The sequence below is a fragment of the Triticum urartu genome, chromosome 1A (assembly GCF_056163025.1).
Source record: "Triticum urartu cultivar PI428250 chromosome 1A, HENAU_Tu73, whole genome shotgun sequence".
Classification (NCBI taxonomy): domain Eukaryota; kingdom Viridiplantae; phylum Streptophyta; class Magnoliopsida; order Poales; family Poaceae; genus Triticum; species Triticum urartu.
Genome location: NC_141873.1, coordinates 86028544 through 86050077, shown reverse-complemented (window position 1 = coordinate 86050077; position 21534 = coordinate 86028544). Strand labels below are relative to the sequence as shown.

General features: G+C 43.3%; 1 protein-coding gene and 1 non-coding gene across 2 annotated transcripts; one reads left to right on the top strand and one right to left on the bottom strand.

Moving 5' to 3' along the window:
- Positions 1–4153: 4153 nt before the first annotated feature.
- Positions 4154–4227, top strand: TRNAN-GUU (transfer RNA asparagine (anticodon GUU)). Its single transcript has one exon. It is a non-coding gene; the product is annotated as a tRNA-Asn (tRNA).
- An 850-nt stretch (positions 4228–5077) lies between these two features.
- BSL1 (BRI1 suppressor 1 (BSU1)-like 1) lies at positions 5078–14053 on the bottom strand. The gene is made up of 21 exons (XM_087513803.1): positions 13648–14053; positions 13486–13546; positions 12574–12652; positions 12412–12491; positions 12211–12305; positions 11963–12062; positions 10870–10939; positions 9878–9979; positions 9613–9694; positions 9360–9527; positions 8567–8732; positions 8263–8488; positions 7630–7800; positions 7322–7560; positions 7068–7152; positions 6871–6969; positions 6594–6793; positions 6425–6500; positions 6147–6282; positions 5931–6070; positions 5078–5683 (listed from the first exon to the last, which is right to left on the bottom strand). Exons 1-21 carry the CDS (start codon positions 13859–13861, stop codon positions 5600–5602), a joined length of 2673 nt encoding a protein of 890 aa, XP_087369929.1. The 5' UTR covers positions 13862–14053; the 3' UTR covers positions 5078–5599.
- Positions 14054–21534: the final 7481 nt, after the last annotated feature.

Here is a 21534-nt window from a genome sequence, read left to right as displayed (position 1 = left end):
CCTCTAGCAAGGCATGCCAAACACCAAGCAGACTATGAAGATGGTTAGCGAACCTGTACATCATACTTCCATTCCTTTTGCCACATGATATATGTTGTCGAGCTCAAGGTGGGTCTGTCATCCTTGTGCTAGCCCGACCTCTTTCTCGTTCCAGTTATGCCGACCACAAACCGGATTATCTCATAATCCTTGTCGCATGGCCATGCTTATCCTGGTCGGATCACATGAGGGGCCCAGAGTATATTTCTCCTGATCGGAGGGGCAAATCCCATCTTGCTTGACCACGTCTCGCATCATGGTTCTGGACAAACCCGAAACCTACCTTTATAACTACCCAGTTACGGAGTAGTGTTTGGTCGGCCCAAAGCAAGCCTGTCACCATCACGAGAACATGCGTCAGCTCAGGTCTTAGGACATAGAACATATGTTGTACTAGAGACTCATAGATGACATATCGCTGCGTCTCATAGTTGGGTCTGTCCGACTTGGACCTTATCTCGACTCAGATCCGACTACGTTGAATCCGACCAGATCCTTCCAAGTCCATATTATCCGGTTAGCATCCAATGCTCCATGGCTAGTGAGACCAAGCCATCGACCGTGTCATATGCTAGTCTAGTTGGCTGCGCGTCCACACAGCCCTTTCGACTAGGGACCTTTTAGGACAGCCATCATACAATGCATAGTCCCACAAACAAGTCACGTACTTGCTAATACACATCATTGATAATGTCCAAGGACTATCTTTATTCATAAACACATAGGAAATATCATCATACATGATTGCCTCTAGGGCATATCTCCAACAGAGATGTCACCTCGGTTTCAAGAGCTCTTGCACGTGCTCGTGTCATGGGTCCAAGAGGTGTCGTAGGAGATGTAGTTGGGTCCATGGGGATGGCCTTGGGATGCTTCGCATCAATTTATGTGCATAATTCAAATTTGAACTACATGCACATGCTCCAATGCATATAAATTGGTTGAAAAATCAAATATGTGTCCTTAGGTGCATGCTTAGGTCCCATGCAAGAAATGGGAATGAATTTCAAACACCAGCGCACCATTGATTGCCGGCAAAACATTGAGATGTCTGGTTTTTAAATTCTAGTAAATCCAAAACTCATCTGAAATTCATGAAACTTGGCATGCTACCATGGAATGGCACCCGACATGCTGTGGTATTTTTCGTGTCCATTTTGAGAGAAGGCACACTCGAATAATGACATCCAACAAAGGCATTTTGAAAAAATAGCTGCCACTTTAATATCTCAAACGTTTGTATAATTCAAACCGTGTGCGTTGTGTTCACCATTCACATGACGCCACGTGTCTTGGTTTTAATGGCTGTAGGAGGTGCCGTGTGGACAGCTTCTTGACCTTGACTGAACGGGAGGCGTGCGAGCGCAGTCCGGTGTGCAGGCTGACCGAGAGGAGTGCAAGTTGTCCTCGAATGCGCAGGCTCACCGAGAAGCGTGTGAGTTGTATGCTGCGCAGGCTCACTAGGAAGCGAGCCCTTTGACTTCTATGGCCGGCCGCCTTCCTCTCCGTGCCCCCCCCCAGCGGCATGGGACGCTGCCGCCGAATGCTACCTCTCAGCTCCTCCAGCTGTTGTCCTCCCGCCCGTCGACCCCGGGACGACATGATGCAAAGTGAGAGCAGGATTTGTGCATCTCTTCAACGCAAACGGTTCTTTTGGATTCATCTGGTTGCCCATTTCTTTTGTTCTGCCACATTGCAAACAGTTAATTGAACTGAACCGTATGCCCTGCATCGCACACGCAACTAAAATTTGAACCATGTTTGATGCATCCGTCATCGCAAACGTTTTGTACCTTTTTTGACGGTTATTTTACACCATCGTTTGCGATTATTGCATCGCACACAGTTTCGTCGAAGGGTCTCTGATCGTAGTGTCACGTTAGTAGCAACCTGCAGTAGTGAGTGTCTTGATCATTGCATCATAACTTAAATTAGTGGGGAAACTGAACAGATTAATCAAGAGTAATTGCCATATTATCTGCACTAGATTTATTGGAGAGAAACAATGGGGTTGCCTTGTTGTCTTGAGACTTTCTCTTGTTATCTTCAGCAGCCAGCACCAAATTAACACAATATGACACTGCTATCATTGGCCAGGTCAGTTAATAGGAAAGTAACCACATGAAGTAACAACGCATTTAATCATCCAATGACCAATAACATCACAAACTTGTTCTTACTTAGCGTATTTAGATATTCTTGCATGTCAAACTAAATTGATACATTTCAAAGGCTGTTGTCCAGATTTGTTGTCTAGATTTCGGCTGTAACCCAATCTACAATACAGTCAAATATTTGTTGTCCAGATTTCGGCTGTAACCCAATCTCTAATTACGACTTAATGACAACACTAACAACATCATGCATGTCAGAAAAAAATAGTACTAATGGACAGAACTAACGTTAATCTACAACATCTTCAACTTACTCTTCTAAAAAAATACTATAAGCACAAGATATCTTGGCTGAAAAATTTACTATCTAAGCATTAGAACATCGCATAGCTAATTTGCGAGCTAAAAAACTAACTAATTTCCACTATGCATGCACACAAAAATCCATGTATTGCAAAGCCTGTACCTTGATCTTCAACTTCTTAGTTTGCTTCTCCCGACAAATTCTAGTCAAAATGATTCAAATGACTTCACAAAGTGCTCAATTAATGCAAAAAATAGAAGACCGCACGTATTTATAGACTAATAAGATAGAACAAATATAGCTTGCATGTGAACGAAACCAACAAAAATAGATAGATCTTACCTTGATCTATCTTTTCTTCAGCTTGATCATCTTCAAAATCGAACTCTAAATCGCCCAAAATCACGAGTGAAAATGGCTACTCAGGTTTTCTTTCTCTATGTTCTTGATGACTTAGAGAGAGAGAGAGAGCAGTGAGGCACTAAAGGCAACCGGAGAGATTGCGTCTACGCAGGGAGCAGCTGTAGCACATATAAAGGAGAGGAGCACGGGGTGTCGGCGCAAGAGGCATCAAAATTCACCTACCGCGGCCTCGGATTCCAGCATGGGTGTTGTCGCGTCGGCCGTAGCAATAGCACTACTATCCCGACGTGCGGAGCAACAGCAGTAGAGGCCGCCTCGTGGTGTGGCCGTGGGGCCCACCTGCCCAGTCCCGTTCCGTCGCGGCTCGCCCGTGGCCACCGAATCCTGTTACGCGGCTCCTGCCGCCTGGGCCTGTGGCGGCAGGGGTTGCCGCCTCCGCACGTGGAGGCATGTGCCATGTGTCAGCTGGCGCGCCTGCTGCCATGGTGCAGCTGGTCTTTTCTGTCATTTGGACCCATATGTGGTATTTTCTAGCAATTTGATTCGGCAGGTGGTCCTTTTGGACAAAAAATCGTCGTTCGCATACTAAACACATACTCCCTCCTTCGACGAATAAGTGTATATCTAGCTTTTGTCCTAAGTCAAAGTTTTAAAAACCAACTTTATAAGAAAAAAGTAGTAGCATTTATAACGAAAGGAACAATGACACTAAATTAGTATCAATAGATCTGTTTTAAAATGTACTTTCATAACATACCAATTTGATGGCATATATGTTACTACTCTTTTCTATATAGTTGGTCAAAATTTTAAAACTTTGACTTAGAACAAAAACTAGATGTACACTTATTCATGGACGGGGAGAGTATGGAACATCAGTTGGCAGAGCAGATCTAGGGGTGGAGGTGGGGCATGTGTAAATATGCAAAATAATTTATGATGTGTAGTTAACTCTAATTGTGTAACAACTTAATGTAATTTTAAGAATATTTATTAGAACTACGATGATGTTTACATCAAATTATACTGTACTTTCCACATATTTGTATATTTTTATTGAAACTATATTATCTACACATTTTATATGTAAACCGTGACTACTCAAAGTAAGATCATAGGTCATGCTTGGACTTCATATAGCTCGCCACTTCATTTCTTACACTGTACTTTATCCTCTGTATATATTATCTACACATATTATAAATGTAAACCGTGACTACTCAAAGTAAGATCATAGGTCATGATTGGGCTTCATATAGCTCGTCACTTCATTTCTTACATTGGACTTTATCCACTATATCAAATATGGTGTTTTTCACTTCTAGCCAACACAGCTGGAATAGCTCAGTTGGCTAGAGCGTGTGGCTGTTAACCACAAGGTCGGAGGTTCGAGCCCTCCTTCTAGCGGAATTTTTTTTCCAATTTTTCTTTATTTCAATGAGTTGGAAGAAGATGAAAATGCCTAGACATGCTGAGTGTTTTACGCTTTCGGGCCCTCGGTTGGTCAAAACAGTCGTCCGCTCTACATGAATATTGCACGCCGACGTGTGAAACCTGCTGCAGTGCAGTGCGTCGTCCGTATTCCGAGATAACGCCCCAATTGTGGCTGACAAATTAGTCAAGCACCAGAGTGAGTGGAACACTGGTGTCCATTCAGATTGGAACAGTTCTGAGATCATATTCCCTGCCTAACTGAACGGACCAGGGCTCGGTGTGAATTGCGCTGAACTTGTTTTGAAATCTGCTGTGAAACATAGCCAAAAAAAATCTATTTTTTATTTAAAAGCTTTTTAAGGAAATCAGTAAAACATAGGTAGCAAAGCCTTGATAAATTGGCAGAGCTCCTACCTACTTCTTGAAGAAAGGAAAATGAAGGTATCCTATATTCCTCCTACGTTCCAAACAGGATATAACTTAAACCAACCACTTTCTTGAGGTTACTCAAATAAACTAAATTTATTGCAAACAGTTCTGCGATCATATTCCCTGCCTAACTGAACGGACCAGGGCTTGGTGTGAATTGCGTTGAACTTGTTTTGAAATCTATTGTGAAACATAGCCACACACAAAAAAAAAATCCCTTTTTGATTAAAAAGCTTTTTAAATAAGTCAGTAAAATACAGGTGGCAAACTCGTGATAAATTGGCAGAGCTCCTACCTACTTCTTGGAGAAAAGAAAAATGAAGGCATCCTATATTCCTCCTACGTTCCAAACAGGATATAACTTAAACCAACCACTTTCTTGAGGTTACACAAATAAACTAAACTTATTGTAAACATTCCTATAACAAATTTAATCAACAACACTTCAGTTACAACATCACGAGGAGGTAGTTTTCCTCCAGCCAATCTAACTCAGTAAAACTTGTATAGCTGCGCTGTGCAAGCAGCGTCCTAAATGGTAACGAACACGGTATACGGAACACATTACAAGCCTTCTTGCTCTGGATGAACAATGATCTAAACATGTACAACACTACAGTTACAGGTAAACCGCGACAATGATACACACAGACTCCCACTTTCCAACAATTATCTGACAACATTCCATTCTTCCCTTCAGAACTGTTATGTATGTAGCTCCCCAATGAGGGGCTGACTGCACTGAACACTGATGAGTCACTATCAACTTAACTACCGGGCAATGTCTCGAAAAATTGGGAGTCCATGATGCTCTGTTGGCTGGCTGTCCCGAGGTATAATGTATGTACCTTGCAACTGGCGAAGAAATTTCTGACGAGAAACATACAGGGTCAAGATGGAGGGGGTCGGCTATGTATCATATGTAAGCAAGAGAGTTCCTGTCACCAGCAGAATGCGGCCGTCCTCTAGTTGGTGTAGGTGGCCGCTGTATGTTAAGTTCCTGCAGATGATTGCAATTTCACCACAGTTGTGAGTTAATTTATCCTAATCCCACAAGACAAGAACAACATGAGTTATGATGGTTTATGGACTTCCATAACAGGGGTGAATGAGTATGGAAAATAATCAATCAAAACGCCACCATCCATTTAAAGCATGATGTTGGTAAAAGAAATTCCCAAGATCAATTTGATCAATGCTTCGGCTCACTAAAGAAATTAAAAGAGTACAAAAATACTCATTCTGACCTGCATCCATGTGGCATCCATGGCACGTTCAGGGGATGACTCAGGAGAATTAACAGGTGGTGGAAGTGGATGAATTAACTTCGGGACAATAACTAGTCCCCTTCCCACCACAAGTATGGCGCCAGCATTATTTGCAGTGCCTGGTGCATGCACGATCTTAGCAAACAATCGGACATTATGTTGCATAGGTGATGAAATGAGTGAGAGGACGCATACCACAATAATTAGTGGCTGAAAATAAAGTGATCAACTGCCCATGGGCGAAACGCTCAAATCCATCCATAACACACTCATGAGCTCTTATGATCAATTGCAATTTGTTTCGTTTACAGAATTCTGCCACTCGATCAGGCTGCAAGTTGACAGGAAATAAGTTCAATCAACATGGTCCATAATAAGCTTACGGTAAGACTAATTGCTGGAAAGGAAGAAACAATAATAAGATAAAATGGCAAATATTTTTCTACAGCAACTGAATCATAACACAATCATACCCCAAATGTTACCAAGCCAGGTCCTCGTGCATTTGGCCTCAAACCCTCTACACTATCATTTTCTGTAGGATCAGACCTGAAATTATACAAGTAGAAAGTATTCATTAGTTATGATATGTAATCATGTAAAAAATAATAACAAGAAAATAGCATGGCCACCAGGTACTACCATAAAAGATCCATGAGGACAATAGATCCGACATCCATTGTAATAGGCCTTTCAATTTTTTCAATTTGCTCCACACTGTTTATTGACCTCCCGATGCCACCATGCATGCATATTATTTTCTTTTCTATCATAGCAGCCAGAGGGAGATAATTAAATAGTTGGTTGAATCTAGTCCAAGCCCATATACCATCACTTTCACCCTACATAAAGGAATTAAGTCAACCAACGCGTCAAATATTTCAATCCCCAAAGATATATGAAGCACAATCGTAACTACCATTCTCTCAATGCATTCAAGACGGAAGCCGAAAAGAGCATTGATGTCAGCAGCCTCATGATTTCCTCTAATCAGGTGGACATGTTCAGGGTACTCTATCTGCAAAATTTGTTTTCAATGGCTCAGAACTATCTTTTACACGAAACAGTGTTCTAACAGCAGCAATGATGTTTCACGTATTAGAAATCACCACTCACTTTAAGAGCAAGAAGTAATGTTATTGTTTCCAAGCTGTGCTGACCTCGGTCAACATAGTCTCCCAAGAAGAGATAATCAATATATCTGAAAATATGAAAGCAAGCGCAATAACACATTACATAAAGAAAACAACATAATTTCAAAATTTATAGTGGAATATGAAGATTGAGTGTACAGAGAAAAGATTGTTTTAAAACTTTGAAACTAGTTTCAGCTGTTCAAAAGGTACATACAAGGTTCAGGATCAACTTACGTTATGTCACCAGCAGTAGATGGATAACCATATTCATCGAAAAGGCGCATTAGGTCCCCAAACTGCCCATGCAGATCACCAAATACTTTAACTGGTGCTTTTAGTTGTAAGACAGTTGGTTCCTGCATAAAAATCTGCTCAGCAGCATAGCATAGCTCGCCAACTTCATAAGAGTCCAGGAAAAAGGTCCTATCAGCTGGAGCATTCCAATTCCTTGGCCTCAATAAGAGCGAAATGACCTGCAACAGAAAAATGTAAGAAAAATAGCTCCTTCCACAAACTCCGAGGATTTAAAGATGAGACCTTACCTTCTTATGCAAACCTTGTGGAGACCTTTGTCTATTTAATGCTTTCTTCGATGAATATGATTGATCATTGTTCGCGGGATGCATTCTTCTACTTTCATTCTCAAACTGATCAAGTGAAAGCTGTCGGACCAAACATCCTAAATCTCCTACTGCTTCTTTAGCAACTACAACCTTCAAGGTGGAAGATCAACAATTCAGAAATTGGCAAGACAAACAACATAAATGAAGTAGCTACATTCACACCCAAAAAAACACACAGATGAATCTTTAAGTAAAACAGGCAACTCATTCAAGACATTTCTACAGCCTACAAAAGCCCCACAAACATTGAAGCATACAAAATTAGCAGAGTACATTAGCAGAGGGTATATTACCACCGTAGGTTGAATTAACTTCTCTTGAGGTAAATAGCTACATTAATTGAAGCAAATTCAACTATAGTACACACACACTCTTGGAAAATTGTGCATGTAGAATCAAATACTTCACAGCAATCTGAGAATTGCATTGGATGCTTCTAAAGTGAAATGGTATACAAAGGACTCCTTTTCAACCAAATTAATTTTGTACGGATGTTTTTGTCCATATTCAATTAAGAAAACAAATGGGAAGAAATTTCATCAAAATACATACTGCTCTAGAATGCAACTTCACATCTGGTTCCATGGAGCCCCCATCATCTAAATCATCAGCCATTGGTGAAGTTTCACTGAGAGGGGACTCGGATCCTATTCCATCTGAAAGACTGTCTTCTGAAGATGCATGAGATGCTTCCTTTGCAGCTCGCCATACAGCACTAACAGCTTCAGCTTCGGCAGCTGATGCCTCTGTCAACATGTCAATTGACTTCTTGTCCGTGCTGAAATTCATGGGAGAAATATTTAGCTTTCACCATACACAAGTGATGTACAAACTCTACAGAAGATGAGTATGAAACCTGAAACCAGGAGCTGTCTCATGACTGTTATTTGTATATTGCTCGAAGGGCGGAGAGTCAGAATTAAAATTATGGTTTCTATTTTGATTTTCTGACCTTGGGACCCTATCAGTTTCTGATTGGAAGGGTGCATTCTCAGCAATAAGAAAATCATCGAGGAGGATATCTGTTCAGACAAAAAAAACATGTATAAGATTTCAGCTTCGCAAATTTGGTGATATATCTTTCATCATGCAAAGATGCAACCAAAATAATTCAATCCCGGAGTCAAAGGTAACAATACAAACCAATATAATTAAGGACCAAGTTGTGTGCTTATCTCTGCTCAACCATTTTAAGTTCTCATGAACTTGTTATGCCATAAGATAGGAGATCCTGGCATCGCCTAATACTGCGATCATGGTACAATCATGCTGCAGTAGTTCAGGTAAAACGTTGCAACTACTGTAATTACCTGATATTATGAGTATGATCATCTGACCGCGTATGGATAGACTGTCTACACTAAACATATCGTGCCAAAATCCACTCCACTGAGAAATAAACATTAATGTGATAATGCCATCTAGTGACAGCAAAATGGAAATGCAGCTCCGATGACAATGATCATGTGTTCCCTCAAAAGGAAAATAACAATGATCATGTGCTTCCTCAAAAGAATAACAATCATCATGTGTTTCCCCAAAAGAAAAACAACAATGACATGCTGTCGTTGGAAATAGTTTCCTCGGTTTTCAGATGAGCCAATACAAAGAGTGGCAAGAAGCACCAAACTGATATTCCTATTACTTACCTCCCCTCAGTCCACCATAAATGTATATCTGAGAACCAACAGAAGCAGCTGCATGGCGGCAACGACGAAGCAGATCCGAAGAAGCATCATGCTCATTGGAAGATTTTAGAGTGCGAGAGGTCACAATGCCATTTCTATCCAACCAAACTCCAGCAGCAGTGTCCAGAACTTCAGAAAGTGTTCGCCCAGTGAGTCTAGGAGAGTAAACACATGTATTTGAATGTAATGGAAGTATTTAAGAGTGTGCACTAACCTGCAATTGCACCCTCCCCTTCAATAGCTCTCCCTCCTCTAAGGACACCTCCAGTAACATGCAGCCGAGCACCAACAAAGACCTAAAAACTTAAGACTGTCAGGAGAAGCAAGGGAAGCTAATATTTGGATACAAGCGCACAAATCAAATCAATATGGTAACATTTTCAAGAAACAAGCAATTGAGACATCGACTATCCACGCAATCTGAACAATTATTCTTCATGAACATCACAACATATTTAGCTGTCACACTTCTAACTTACAGCTGCATGCTGATATCTTGGAGATGGAGATATCCCGGGAGCCAGAGTCCACTCCCACTGACCATTTGTATGCATAAGTAGTCCATAAGCATCAGAGAGTGGCTGTAAATGCATTAGAATTATCATCAAATGAATCTCAATATACAACAAATTAACAGCATAAATAAGAACATATTAAAACCTCCAGTTAGACCAGCATCCAATGGTCCCAAGTTCAAACAAATCAAAATTAAGAATGATAAAACAGTGCATGTTACAATGTCATGTGCTGCAGAACACACTATATGGCTATAGCATTTCCAAGCCCACAACATGGTATACCCACATGACTGCCATTTTGCATAACAATCATTGACCGATGTCATTTAGCAGTAACTTATTTACCATGATATTTCTCTACTTTTAGTCTTTGATTACATTTTTGTGACATTACTAAACTAATTTTACCTTACAAATGATTCTACATCTAACATTCAAAAGAGATTACTCCCTCCAGTGTTTGAAAGTTTGATATTTTGACCATGGGCGTTGTTAAACTGTAGAGGCTTGACTATATATGTAACTTAAAATATTTTCATTGGCCTCTTGGTGATCATATGTGCTGATTGTGATTTATCCTGAAAAGTACATTATAAACCATAATTTCATTAGGTATAACAAACATATTATAGCAAATAACGGACTGTGTCGATGTCCAAAATGTTATTTTCAGAGGCTGAAGTCTGGGGGGAGTATTATGAAGTGATTTCACAGCTGCATAAGTTGTAAATATGTAGGCCTTCCTGGATATAAATTTGCAAAGTAATGAAAGAGCATATTTTAAAATTATCAATAGGTATCATATCACGCTTTACCGGTGATCTTCTTACTAAAATATATACATATGATGTTCCGCATTAGTATGTCAGAGCTAAACATTGACAGATAACATAATAACAAACAAACAGGGCCCAGGATGACTATCAAACAGTAACAAGGGCAGAAGATTGTACCGTCCCAGAAGCATCCCTTCCACCACAAAGTAAAAGCATGCCATCGGAGCGTGCACTGGCAGTGCCATACCTATAGTGATTTAAAACAAACTGAAAGTAAGACAATTGCATAATTATACAAATGGTTGAATTGCAATAAAGTCTAGTGCCTAGGAGATTTGAAGTGACAGTTTATTTTCACATGTAAAGCTTGCAGTAAAGGTACAACATTCTGCGTATGCCCTATTTATGTAGTGCAACAGTAGCTTTTCTCAATAATTAGCATAACATTTGTTTAGAGGGAGATAGTTACCGTTGTGTTATGGGCAGAAGGCAGCATTTTTATTTTAGTATACAGGAAAACCCTAATAAGCCCGTAAGATAAGAGTACCAGAATTTACGTGGAACACGGGCTTACATATGCAGTTTTTATTTCTTCCTTTTGAGGAGCTCGTCCATTCAGTTATAAAAGAAGCCCAACAGAAATTCAAATATTTCCAAAATGGAGTGATACTTAAAGCCGGGATGCTGTGAGTTACAATAATTGTTATGCGGGAACATGTTCACTTCTAGTCACCGTGTCTCCACAGCAGCCGCGGTGCCTAGGCTTGGAGGCCAACTCTTCCAGATACTCCATTATGATGATTGTTTCCAAAATTAGCAGGATGTGTTTTAAATAGAAGGATATCCCTTAGTTTGGTCAGTTATCTTATCGTATATAAGGAATTCAAGAGTTCCTATAAACTAGAGATGGGTTGTTAGGCACCTCTATAAATAGAAGGCTACGTTTGCTTTTTTAGATCAAGAAGAAACAAGAGGTTTCATTATCTCCTCTAGCCTTCTCTTTAGCTGGCAGACAGCGTGCCACCGTGGCACCTAGTCATTGGCAAGGTTATCAACCTCACCTCCCTGTCCAACACACCCTACAACCTAAGATCCTTAGACTCAGGCCATAACAACCCCGTGATAGTGGCACCGTCAACAATCAACTGACGTCAAATTAGATGGCAAAAGGCCCATAGACATTTAGAATGCATAAAATAACATATGCAAGTATGCCTCAATGATTAGTGACTTGATTCTCCACCTCTCTGGAGAGCATGGATCCACTTACATCCTTGCTGAAGGTCTATCACCATCAGGGTTAAGTTTCTGCCACTTATATGGTTTCTGAGCTGTGTCCAAAGCCCAAGCATCTGATAAGACCCGCTTTCCTGTACCAAAAAAATAAGTCATTTCACAAGTTCATGTGGATGCTGCTAGCCAAAATAAAATGCCGTTCCATGAAATAGTAAGAAAACAAATTGTCAAAGTAATTATCGCAGATATACAATACAGTAAATTTTGCAGCTAAGAGCTAACCATCATTTCCCGAGACTGACACAAGGTAACGCTGCGCTACCAAATCCATGCAATGACCATAGCGAGGACCAGGACCAGCCCCCTGAACAACAACCCTGCATCGGATAGCAGAAATGGAAACATCACATCCCCATCCAAAGATCAACTCCAAAAAGGCGAGCAAACTGACAAACAAACAAAAAAAGGTATCTTTGTGTTCACCGGTGCCATTTGAACTTGTCGTTTGTCAGATCAAGCACATAGAGATCGTCTGTCGAATGCCCCGCTGGTCCAATCCCACCCTGCACAGACATTGCACCACTCACCACTGAACTAAGTTGGATGGCACCAAATCGAAACTCAAAAATACCAAGTTCCTCGTACCTGGAAAACAACCATGGTGCCCACAGCAGCAGCAGAATGTGCAGCCCTTGGAGATGGAGGATCTCCAGCTGGATGTAACCTGCAGGAATGTAGAATTTAATTTAATGAATATACCGTTACGAGTCCATACGAATCTAGCGTTACGAAAAACAAATCTAGCATTGTGAATCCATTCGACTTGCCTAACAAATCAACCATTAGGAGTACATTCGGCTTGCGTAATAAATATACCGTTGCGAATCCATTCGGCTTGCGTAACGAATATACCGTTACGAGTCCATTTGGCTTGGCAAACAAATAGCGCCCAGCTAAGTAACTGATGTATGGAAAGCATATAATTGTGCACAATTGATAGTGAACTCAAACATAAGATACAGAGTTCACCACATTTAACCGAACAAGACACAAGTACAGCCCATAATCGGACACAATCTACACAATTATCCTCCCCAACAAGAAAATGACTTAAAATTGACCTAGAATTATGCCTTGTAATGAAGCCAAATGGAGGCTCTCCAGCTGGATGTAACCTGCAGGCACGTAGAACTTAATCTAACGAATATACCGTTACAAGACAAGCATTACGAGTCCATTCTAATCTAGCGTTACGAGTCCATTCGGATTGCCTAACGAATATACCGTTACGAGTCCATTCGGCTTGCCTACCGAATAACGCCAAGAAAAGTAACTGATGTATGGAAAGCATATAATCGTACACACAACTGCTAGTGAGCTCGAACATAAGATACAGAGTTCACCACATTTTGACACAACCAGACACAGGTACAACCAGTAATCGGGCACAATCTATACATTCAGCCTCCGCAACAGAACATGACTCAAAATTGAGCTATAATTATGGCGTTCGACGAAGCACCATAGCAAAAAATCTGGGTCGAGCAGCGGCCTCACCTCGTCCACCTCCGCTTGTCCACGTCGTACGAGTGCACTGTGTTGGTCACCCCCGCGAGCCCTTCAGTCCAAGACCAAAAACCCACCATTAGAGCACAACAGAAGGAGAATTTCAACTCGAGCACAGCACGCGCGAGAGGGGAGAGACAAGGGGCACCGAACTGATGCCGGGGAGGCCGGAGGTCGCGCCGGCCTCGATCGCCGTGGCGCCGCCGAAGAGGATGAGGCGCGGGCCGTGGCCCTTGGTGGGCGCGATGACGGTGAGCGAGTGGCCGCACCTGTAGCCCGGCGAGTCGTCCCCCGACCCCTCCCACCCCTCCACCTCCTTGTACGCCGGCGCCGGCACGACCCACGCGCCCTTCCCCGCCGTCCCCATCGCCGCCCCAACTCGTCGGACCCAAACCCTAGCTTCCCCTCTCCCCGCGCTAAACCCTAGGCTGCAGCCGCCACGGCGCCGACGCAGACGCAGCCCGCAGCTTGGGATCCGAGGGGGTGGGGAGTGAGGAGAGAAAGAGAAACGGCTGTGGGGGGAAGAAGAGTAGTACTACTGCAGTTCGCACTGGACGCGGAGAGAGGCGACAGCGGGGGGCGGGGTGTGCGGTAATACGGTGGGGCTAGGGTGGCGGTGGGAGAGGGTTAATACGGTGGGGCCGGGGTGTCGGTGGGCGGGGGTAAATGGTGCGCGGGTGCGGGTGCGGGTGCGGGCGCTGGGGGAGTCAATGGGGGCCTTCGTCATCATCTACAGCTCAGAGGTGGGGAGGGAAGGACACAACGGAAGGAGGGGCTGGCGAGGCGAGGGATGGATGGTAGGCACGGCCGCCGCCGGGTGGGCTGTGGGCGCCACCGGCCCGGCTGGCTGACTTTATAACTGGTTGCCTTTTCGGATAGGTACAGTTCACAAAGGTTTCTCCTGTTGGATTGGAACGTGTAGGCAAACCCACAGAGAGAGACATCCTGGCAGGTGAGCAGGCTGGTGGAGGGGGGAGTGCCACGGCCACGACGGCGGGGGCTGGCCGCGACGGTGCGCCGGAGATCATCGTCAACTCGATGGAGTAGTTGTAGGGATGCAAACCAGGACTCTCAACTGCCCCATGTAAATGTCATATTGGAAGGTGATTTGCTTGTGGCGGCGGCGAGTGGCACGGTTATGGCGGCGGCACCCAGGACGATGCGGCCACGGTCATAGCAAGAGTAGTGGGGCGGAGGCGGTTGGAGACGCGGTGGCATTGTGGCAAGATGGCAGCTAGATTTGGCGTGTGTGCGTTAGGGCCGGAGGGGCTACAACGGGTGATAGCCTTATTTGCGGTCCATCTTCATCCTCACTTATTGTCGCCCCCGCCTAGGAGCCTGACCTATGGTGGTGCGTGTTTGGACGGCGGCTTTGGAGTGTGTTCGGCGGATATGCAAGGTGGCTGCTCAACGGTCCGATTTGGCCATAACCCTACATCCAGCATCCCAATCTTCGTCATTGACAAAGGTTGAAGGCGGTGAGGCAATGTCCGAAAGCAGAGACGACAAAAGACATCTACCTACTTCCAGTGTTTTCTCCAGCGGCGTGGTGGTATCCGAGATCTCACGACAGTGGGACTCGTGAGTCATCGCCAACTAGTATAACGGTTGTTGGCAACTATGGTTTCGACAACAAGTGTGTGCATCCGAGGTGAAAACTCGTGAACCCGTATCTTCGTCTTGAGCAGGCAATGTCGACATGGGGTGCGTCGTGCCCTTGTTGAAGGTGTTGGGAAAATCCCAAGTGTAACCTTTGGTTGGATCCGTCAACATCCACGTGTGCGTGGTGATGCCTTCCTGAAGGCTTTGTCAAGGAGTAGTTATTGCTCGATCATGTGTCATGGTGTTTGGTGCTAGGTTTGTGGAATATTGTCGTGAAGTGGATATTTTCTTTAAGCAACTCATTCGGCATCAATGTTGGCTTTACATGGCATTGTTAGATAATATTAGTAAATAATTGTGTGCATAAGTGATGCAGAGGCCATAAATTGATTCTCCTTTTCTAAGAAAACAAGAGAAGTGAGTTTAATATATACTCATATGCAAACTCACACAATATCAATTAGATCTTGAGTGGTTGATACAGTAATAAACCATACTTTTACAATGATACACTGGAGCAATACTATGAGATATTAGTGAGATTATCTTATGGTTTCCCACCTATCAGTGATGCATACGGTCTATAATGGTGATCATATTACATACATCAATTTTAGTTCTCTGCACATCTGGGTAGTAAATGGTGGAGGCATTGACGATGACACTACGCGCCAATATATACTTTAGACAGAAAGCATATTGACAAGAGGAAAACAAAAGTATAAATACATCATTGTGAAGATATCGATGAACTGCTATAATCCACATGGAAGATGGATTATAGGCCTCAGGGTGGCATTCGAAGAAACATAATGTATGTTCGGCATGTTGACGATCATTACTTCTAGCACTCTTCGAAATAAACTTTATAAGGAGGGATATATTATTAAGTTAAGGATGTTGTTACTATAAACATGCATATAGTTCACTCCAACCCGCAAGAAGAAACAAAACCATGAAAAACATCAACATCAGATTCGCTCCTTCAAATTTAAGCCAATTGCAAGTCATGAATACAAACCTCTCTTATATTTTTGCTTATCTCTATGTTCAACCAGCACGTGGCATACCTAAGATGTTTTTGTTGGGGAACGCAGTAATTTTAAAAATTTCCTACGCACACGCAAGATCATGGTAATGCATAGCAACGAGAGGGGAGAGTGTTGTCTGCGTACCCTCGTAGACCGTAAGCGGAAGCGTTATGACAACACGGTTGATGTAGTCGTACGTCTTCACGATCGACAGATCCTAGTACCGAAAGTACGGCACCTCCGCAATCTGCACAAGTTCGGCTCGGTGATGTCCCATGAACTCACGATCCAGCAGAGTGTCGAGGGAGAGCTTCGTCAGCACGACGGCGTGATAACGGTGATGATGATCAGGGCTTCGCCTAAACACCGCTACGATATGACCGAGGTGGATTATGGTGGAGGGAGGCACCGCACATGGCTAAGAGATCAATGATCAACTTATGTGTCTTTGGGGTGCCCCCTTCCCCCCGTATATAAAGGAGTGGAGGGGTGTGCTTCGGTTTGTGAGGGGTGTGTGTCCAAACTTCCGTCAAACAGGTCAATTTTTTTACCAAGTAATCTTGGTGGCATGACATTACATCAAGTAAGGTTTCATGTTTTTTTGATCATTTTTTAATTTTTTGGAACTAAAATGCCATGGCACTCCATGTATGTGTCCATGTCGTCAGACCAATATTTTGGAAAATTCCTTCTAATTTACTGCACATGAAATTAACTCGCACACAAGTACACAAATATGATTTTTCCAACTATTATGGTTAGCCGTTGCATGTAGATGTAGTTCAAATTCGAATTACGGTCATTAAATGGCTAGAAAATCACTTAAATGTCTTTAAAAGGTCAAATTACCCCTGAAATTTTCCAAATTTTCACATGATAGTTGTATTAGTGCACGTTAAACATAGAAAAAAATTGAAGGCCGTAAGAGGAAGCTATCTTCCGTTCGTCATCAAACATGCATTGTTTCCTCTCAGAACCACGAGCCTTCTAGTGAGTTGCTCCGGTTTGTGAGGGGTGTGTCCAAACTTTCATCAAACAGGCCAATTTTTTTACCACATCATCTTGGTGGCATCAGATTACATCAAGCAAGGTTTCATGTTTTTCTGATCATTTTTTAAAAATTTTGAATTAAAATGCCATGGCACTCCATGCATGTGTCCATGCCGTGAGACCAATATGTTTGGAAATTCCTTCTAATTTACTGCACATGGAATTAACTCGCACACAAGCACACAAATATGATTTTTTAAACTGTTATGGTTAGCCGTTGCATGTAGATGTAGTTCCAATTTGAATTACGGTCATTAAATTGCTAGAAAATCACTTAAATGTTTTTAAAAGGTCAAATGACCCCTGAAATTTTCCAAATTTTCACATGACAATTGTATTAATGCACATTAAACATAGAAAAAAAATTGAAGGTCGTAAGAGGAAGCTATCTCCCGTTCGTCATCAAACATGCATTGTTCCCTCTCGGAACCATGAGCCTTTAGTGAGTTGCTCCGGTTTGTGAGGGTGTGTGTCCAAACTTTCGTCAAATAGGCCAATTTTTTTACCACATCATCTTGGTGGCATGACATTACATCAAGCAAGGTTTCATATTCTTTTGATCATTTTTTATTTTTTGGTATTAAAATGCCATGACACTCCATGCATGTGTCCATGCCGTGAGACCAATATATTTGAAAATTCCTTCTAATTTACTGCACATGGAATTAACTCGCATACAAGTACACAAATATGATTTTTAAAACCGTTATGGTTAGCTGTTGCATGTACATGTAGTTTAAATTTGAATTACGGTCATTAAATGGTTAGAAAATCACTTAAATGTCTTTAAAAGGTCAAATGCCCCCTGAAATTTTCCAAATTTTCACATGATAGTTGTATTAGTGCATGTTAAATGTAGAAAAAATTGAAGGCCATAAGGGGAAGCTATCTCCCGTTCGTCATCAGACATGCATTGTTCCCTCTCGAAACCATGAGCCTTCTAGTGAGTTGCTTCGGTTTGTGAGGGGTGTGTGTCCAAACTTTCGTCAAACATGCCAAATTTTTTACCACATCATCTTGGTGGCTGATACGTCTCCAACTTATCTATAATTTTTTATTGTTCCATGCTATTATATTATCTGTTTTGGATGTTTTATATGCATTAATATGCTATTTTATATGATTTTTGGGACTAACATATTAACCTAGAGCCCAATGCATGTTTCTGTTTTTTTACTTGTTTTAGAGTTTCGTAGAAAAGGAATACTAAATGGAATCCAAACGGGATGAAACTTTCCTGATGATTTTCCTTGGACCAGAAGACAACCAGAAGACTTGGAGTGCAAGTCAGAAGAGCCACTAGGCGACCACAAGGGTGGAGGGCGCGCCTCCCGACCTTGTGGGGTCCTCGGTGACCCCCTGACCTAAATCTTCCTCCTATATATATTCTCAAATACCCCCAAAACTTCCAGGGGAGCCACGAAACCACTTTTCCACCATCGCAACCTTTTGTACCCGTGAGATCCCATGTAGGGGCCTTTTCCGGCATCCTGCCGGAGGGGTATTCGATCACAGAGGGCTTCTACATCAACATCATTGCCTCTCCGATGAAGTGTGAGTAGTTTACCACAGACCCATGGGTCCATAGCTAGTAGCTAGATGACTTCTTCTCTCTCTTTGATTCTCAATGCAAAGTTCTCCTTGATGTTCTTGGAGATCTATTCGATGTAATACTCTTTTGTGATGTGTTTGCCGAGATCCGATGAATTGTGGATTTATGATCAGCTATCTATGAATATTATTTGAATCTCCTCTGGATTCTTACATGCATGGTTTGATATCTTTGCAAGTCTCTTTGAACTATCGATTTTGTTTGGCCAACTAGATTGGTTTTTCTTGCAGTGGGAGAAGTGCTTAGCTTTGGGTTCAATCTTGCAGTGTCATTTCCTAGTGACAGTAGGGCTAGCAAGGCATGTATTATATTGTTGCCATCGAGTATAAAAAGATGGGGTTTTTTTATCATATTGCTTGAGTTAATTCCTCTACATCATGTCATCTTGCTTAAGGCGTTACTCCGTTCTTTATGAACTTAATACTCTAGATGCATGCTGGGTAGCGGTCAATGTGTGGAGTAATAGTAGTAGATGCGAAATCATTTTGGTCTACTTGACACGGACGTGTGTCGGTGCAACAAACCCTGGGTCTATTGACCAACTGTGCACAGGCACAAGATCAAGATTAAAGCACCAGCTTAAGTCAGAGATTAAAGAACCAAGATATTTGAAGAACCAACATGCAGCTCATGTGGACCAAGATTGAGCCTGAGGAGCAAGGTATCGGCAAGAGAAGGGCCTCCCTTGTCGGGAGGGCGAGCCCGGCAAGGGGTGAGGCCTGTTGGAAATATGCCCTAGAGGTAATAATAAATTGGTTATTATTATATTTCCTTGTTCATGATAATCGTTTATTATCCATGCTAGAATTGTATTGATAGGAAACTCAGATACATGTGTGGATACATAGACAACACCATGTCCCTAGTAAGCCTCTAGTTGACTAGCTCGTTGATCAATAGATGGTTACAGTTTCCTGACCATGGACATTGGATGTCGTTGATAACGGGATCACATCATTAGGAGAATGATGTGATGGACAAGACCCAATCCTAAGCCTAGCACAAGATCGTGTAGTTCGTATGCTAAAGCTTTTCTAATGTCAAGTATCATTTCCTTAGACCATGGGATTGTGCAACTCCCGGATACCGTAGGAGTGCTTTGGGTGTGCCAAACGTCACAACGTAACCGGGTGGCTATAAAGGTACACTACGGGTATATCCGAAAGTGTCTGTTGGGTTGGCATGAATCGAGACTGGGATTTGTCACTCCGTGTAACGGAGAGGTATCTCTGGGCCCACTCGGTAGGACATCATCATAATGTTCACAATGTGACCAAGGAGTTGATCATGGGATGATGTGTTACGGAACGAGTAAAGAGACTTGCCGGTAATGAGATTGAACAAGGTATCGGGATACCGACGATCGAATCTCGGGCAAGTATCGTACCGATAGACAAAGGGAATTGTATACGGGATTGATTGAATCCTTGACATCGTGGTTCATCCGATGAGATTATCGTGGAGCATGTGGGAACCAACATGGGTATCCAGATCCCGCTGTTGGTTATTGACCGGAGAGTTGTCTCGGCCATGTCTGCATGACTCCCGAACCCGTAGGGTCTACACACTTAAGGTTCGATGACGCTAGGGTTATAGGGAAAGTATGTACGCGGTTACCGAATGTTGTTCGGAGTCCCGGATGAGATTCCGGATGTTACGAGGAGTTCCGGAATGGTCCGGAGGTAAAGATTGATATATAGGAAGTATGGTTTTGGCCACCGGAAGTGTTCCGGGCATCACCGGTAGTGTACCGGGACCACCGGAGGGGTCCGGGGGTCCACCAGGTGGGGCCACCAGCCCCGGAGGCCTACATGGGCCAATAGTGGGTAGGGACCAGCCCCTAGGTGGGCTGGGGCGCCTCCCACCAAGGCCCAAGGCGCCTCCAAGAGGGGAAGGGGCAAACCCTAGGGCAGATGGGCCCTAAGGCCCACCCAGGTGCGCCTCCCCCTCTCGCCCTTGTGGCCGCCACCCTAGATGGGATCTAGGGCTGCCGCACCCCTTGGGATGGAAACCCTAGGTGGGGGCGCAGCCCTCCCTCTCCCCATATATATAGTGGAGGCAAAGGGGCAGCCCAACACACGAAGTTCTTCCCCTGTTGGCGCAGCCCTACCCCTCTCCCTCCTCGCCTTTCGTAGTGCTTGGCGAAGCCCTGCTGGAGTCCCGCGCTCCTCCACCACCACCACGCCGTCGTGCTGCTGCTAGACGGAGTCTTCCCCAACCTCTCCTTCTTCCCTTGCTGGATCAAGTCGTAGGAGACGTCACTGGGCTGCACGTGTTTTGAACGCGGAGGCGCCGATGTTTGGCGCTTAGATCGGAATCAACCGCGATCTGAATCGCTATGAGTACGACTCCTTCATCCGCGTTCTTGCAACGCTTCCTCTTAGCGATCTACAAGGGTATGTAGATGCACTCCCCTTCCCCTCGTTGCTAGATTACTCCATAGATTGATCTTGGTGATGCGTAGAAAATTTTAAATTTCTGCTACGATCCCCAACAGTGGCAACCTGAGCTAGGTCTATGCGTAGTTTCTATGCATGAGTAGAACACAAAGCAGTTGTGGGCGTTGATATTTTCAATTTACTTGCCGTTACTAGTCTTATCTTGATTCGGCGGCATCGTGGGATGAAGCATCCCGGACCGACCTTACACGTACGCTTACGTGAGACTGGTTCCACCGACTGACATGCACTAGTTGCATAAGGTGACTAGCGGGTGTCTGTCTCTCCCACTTTAGTCGAATCGGAT

Bases quoted from the DNA above. Each gene is read 5' to 3' on its own strand.
- BSL1 (XM_087513803.1), bottom strand. From the start codon at position 13,861: ATGGGGACGGCGGGGAAGGGCGCGTGGGTCGTGCCGGCGCCGGCGTAC. The intron at 8,489-8,566 runs GTTTCATACTCA...CATGAATTTCAG, and splicing joins GAGACAGCTCCTGGTTTCAG to CACGGACAAGAAGTCAATTG. The intron at 6,970-7,067 runs GTGAGTGGTGAT...CAAATTTTGCAG, and splicing joins CATTACTTCTTGCTCTTAAA to ATAGAGTACCCTGAACATGT.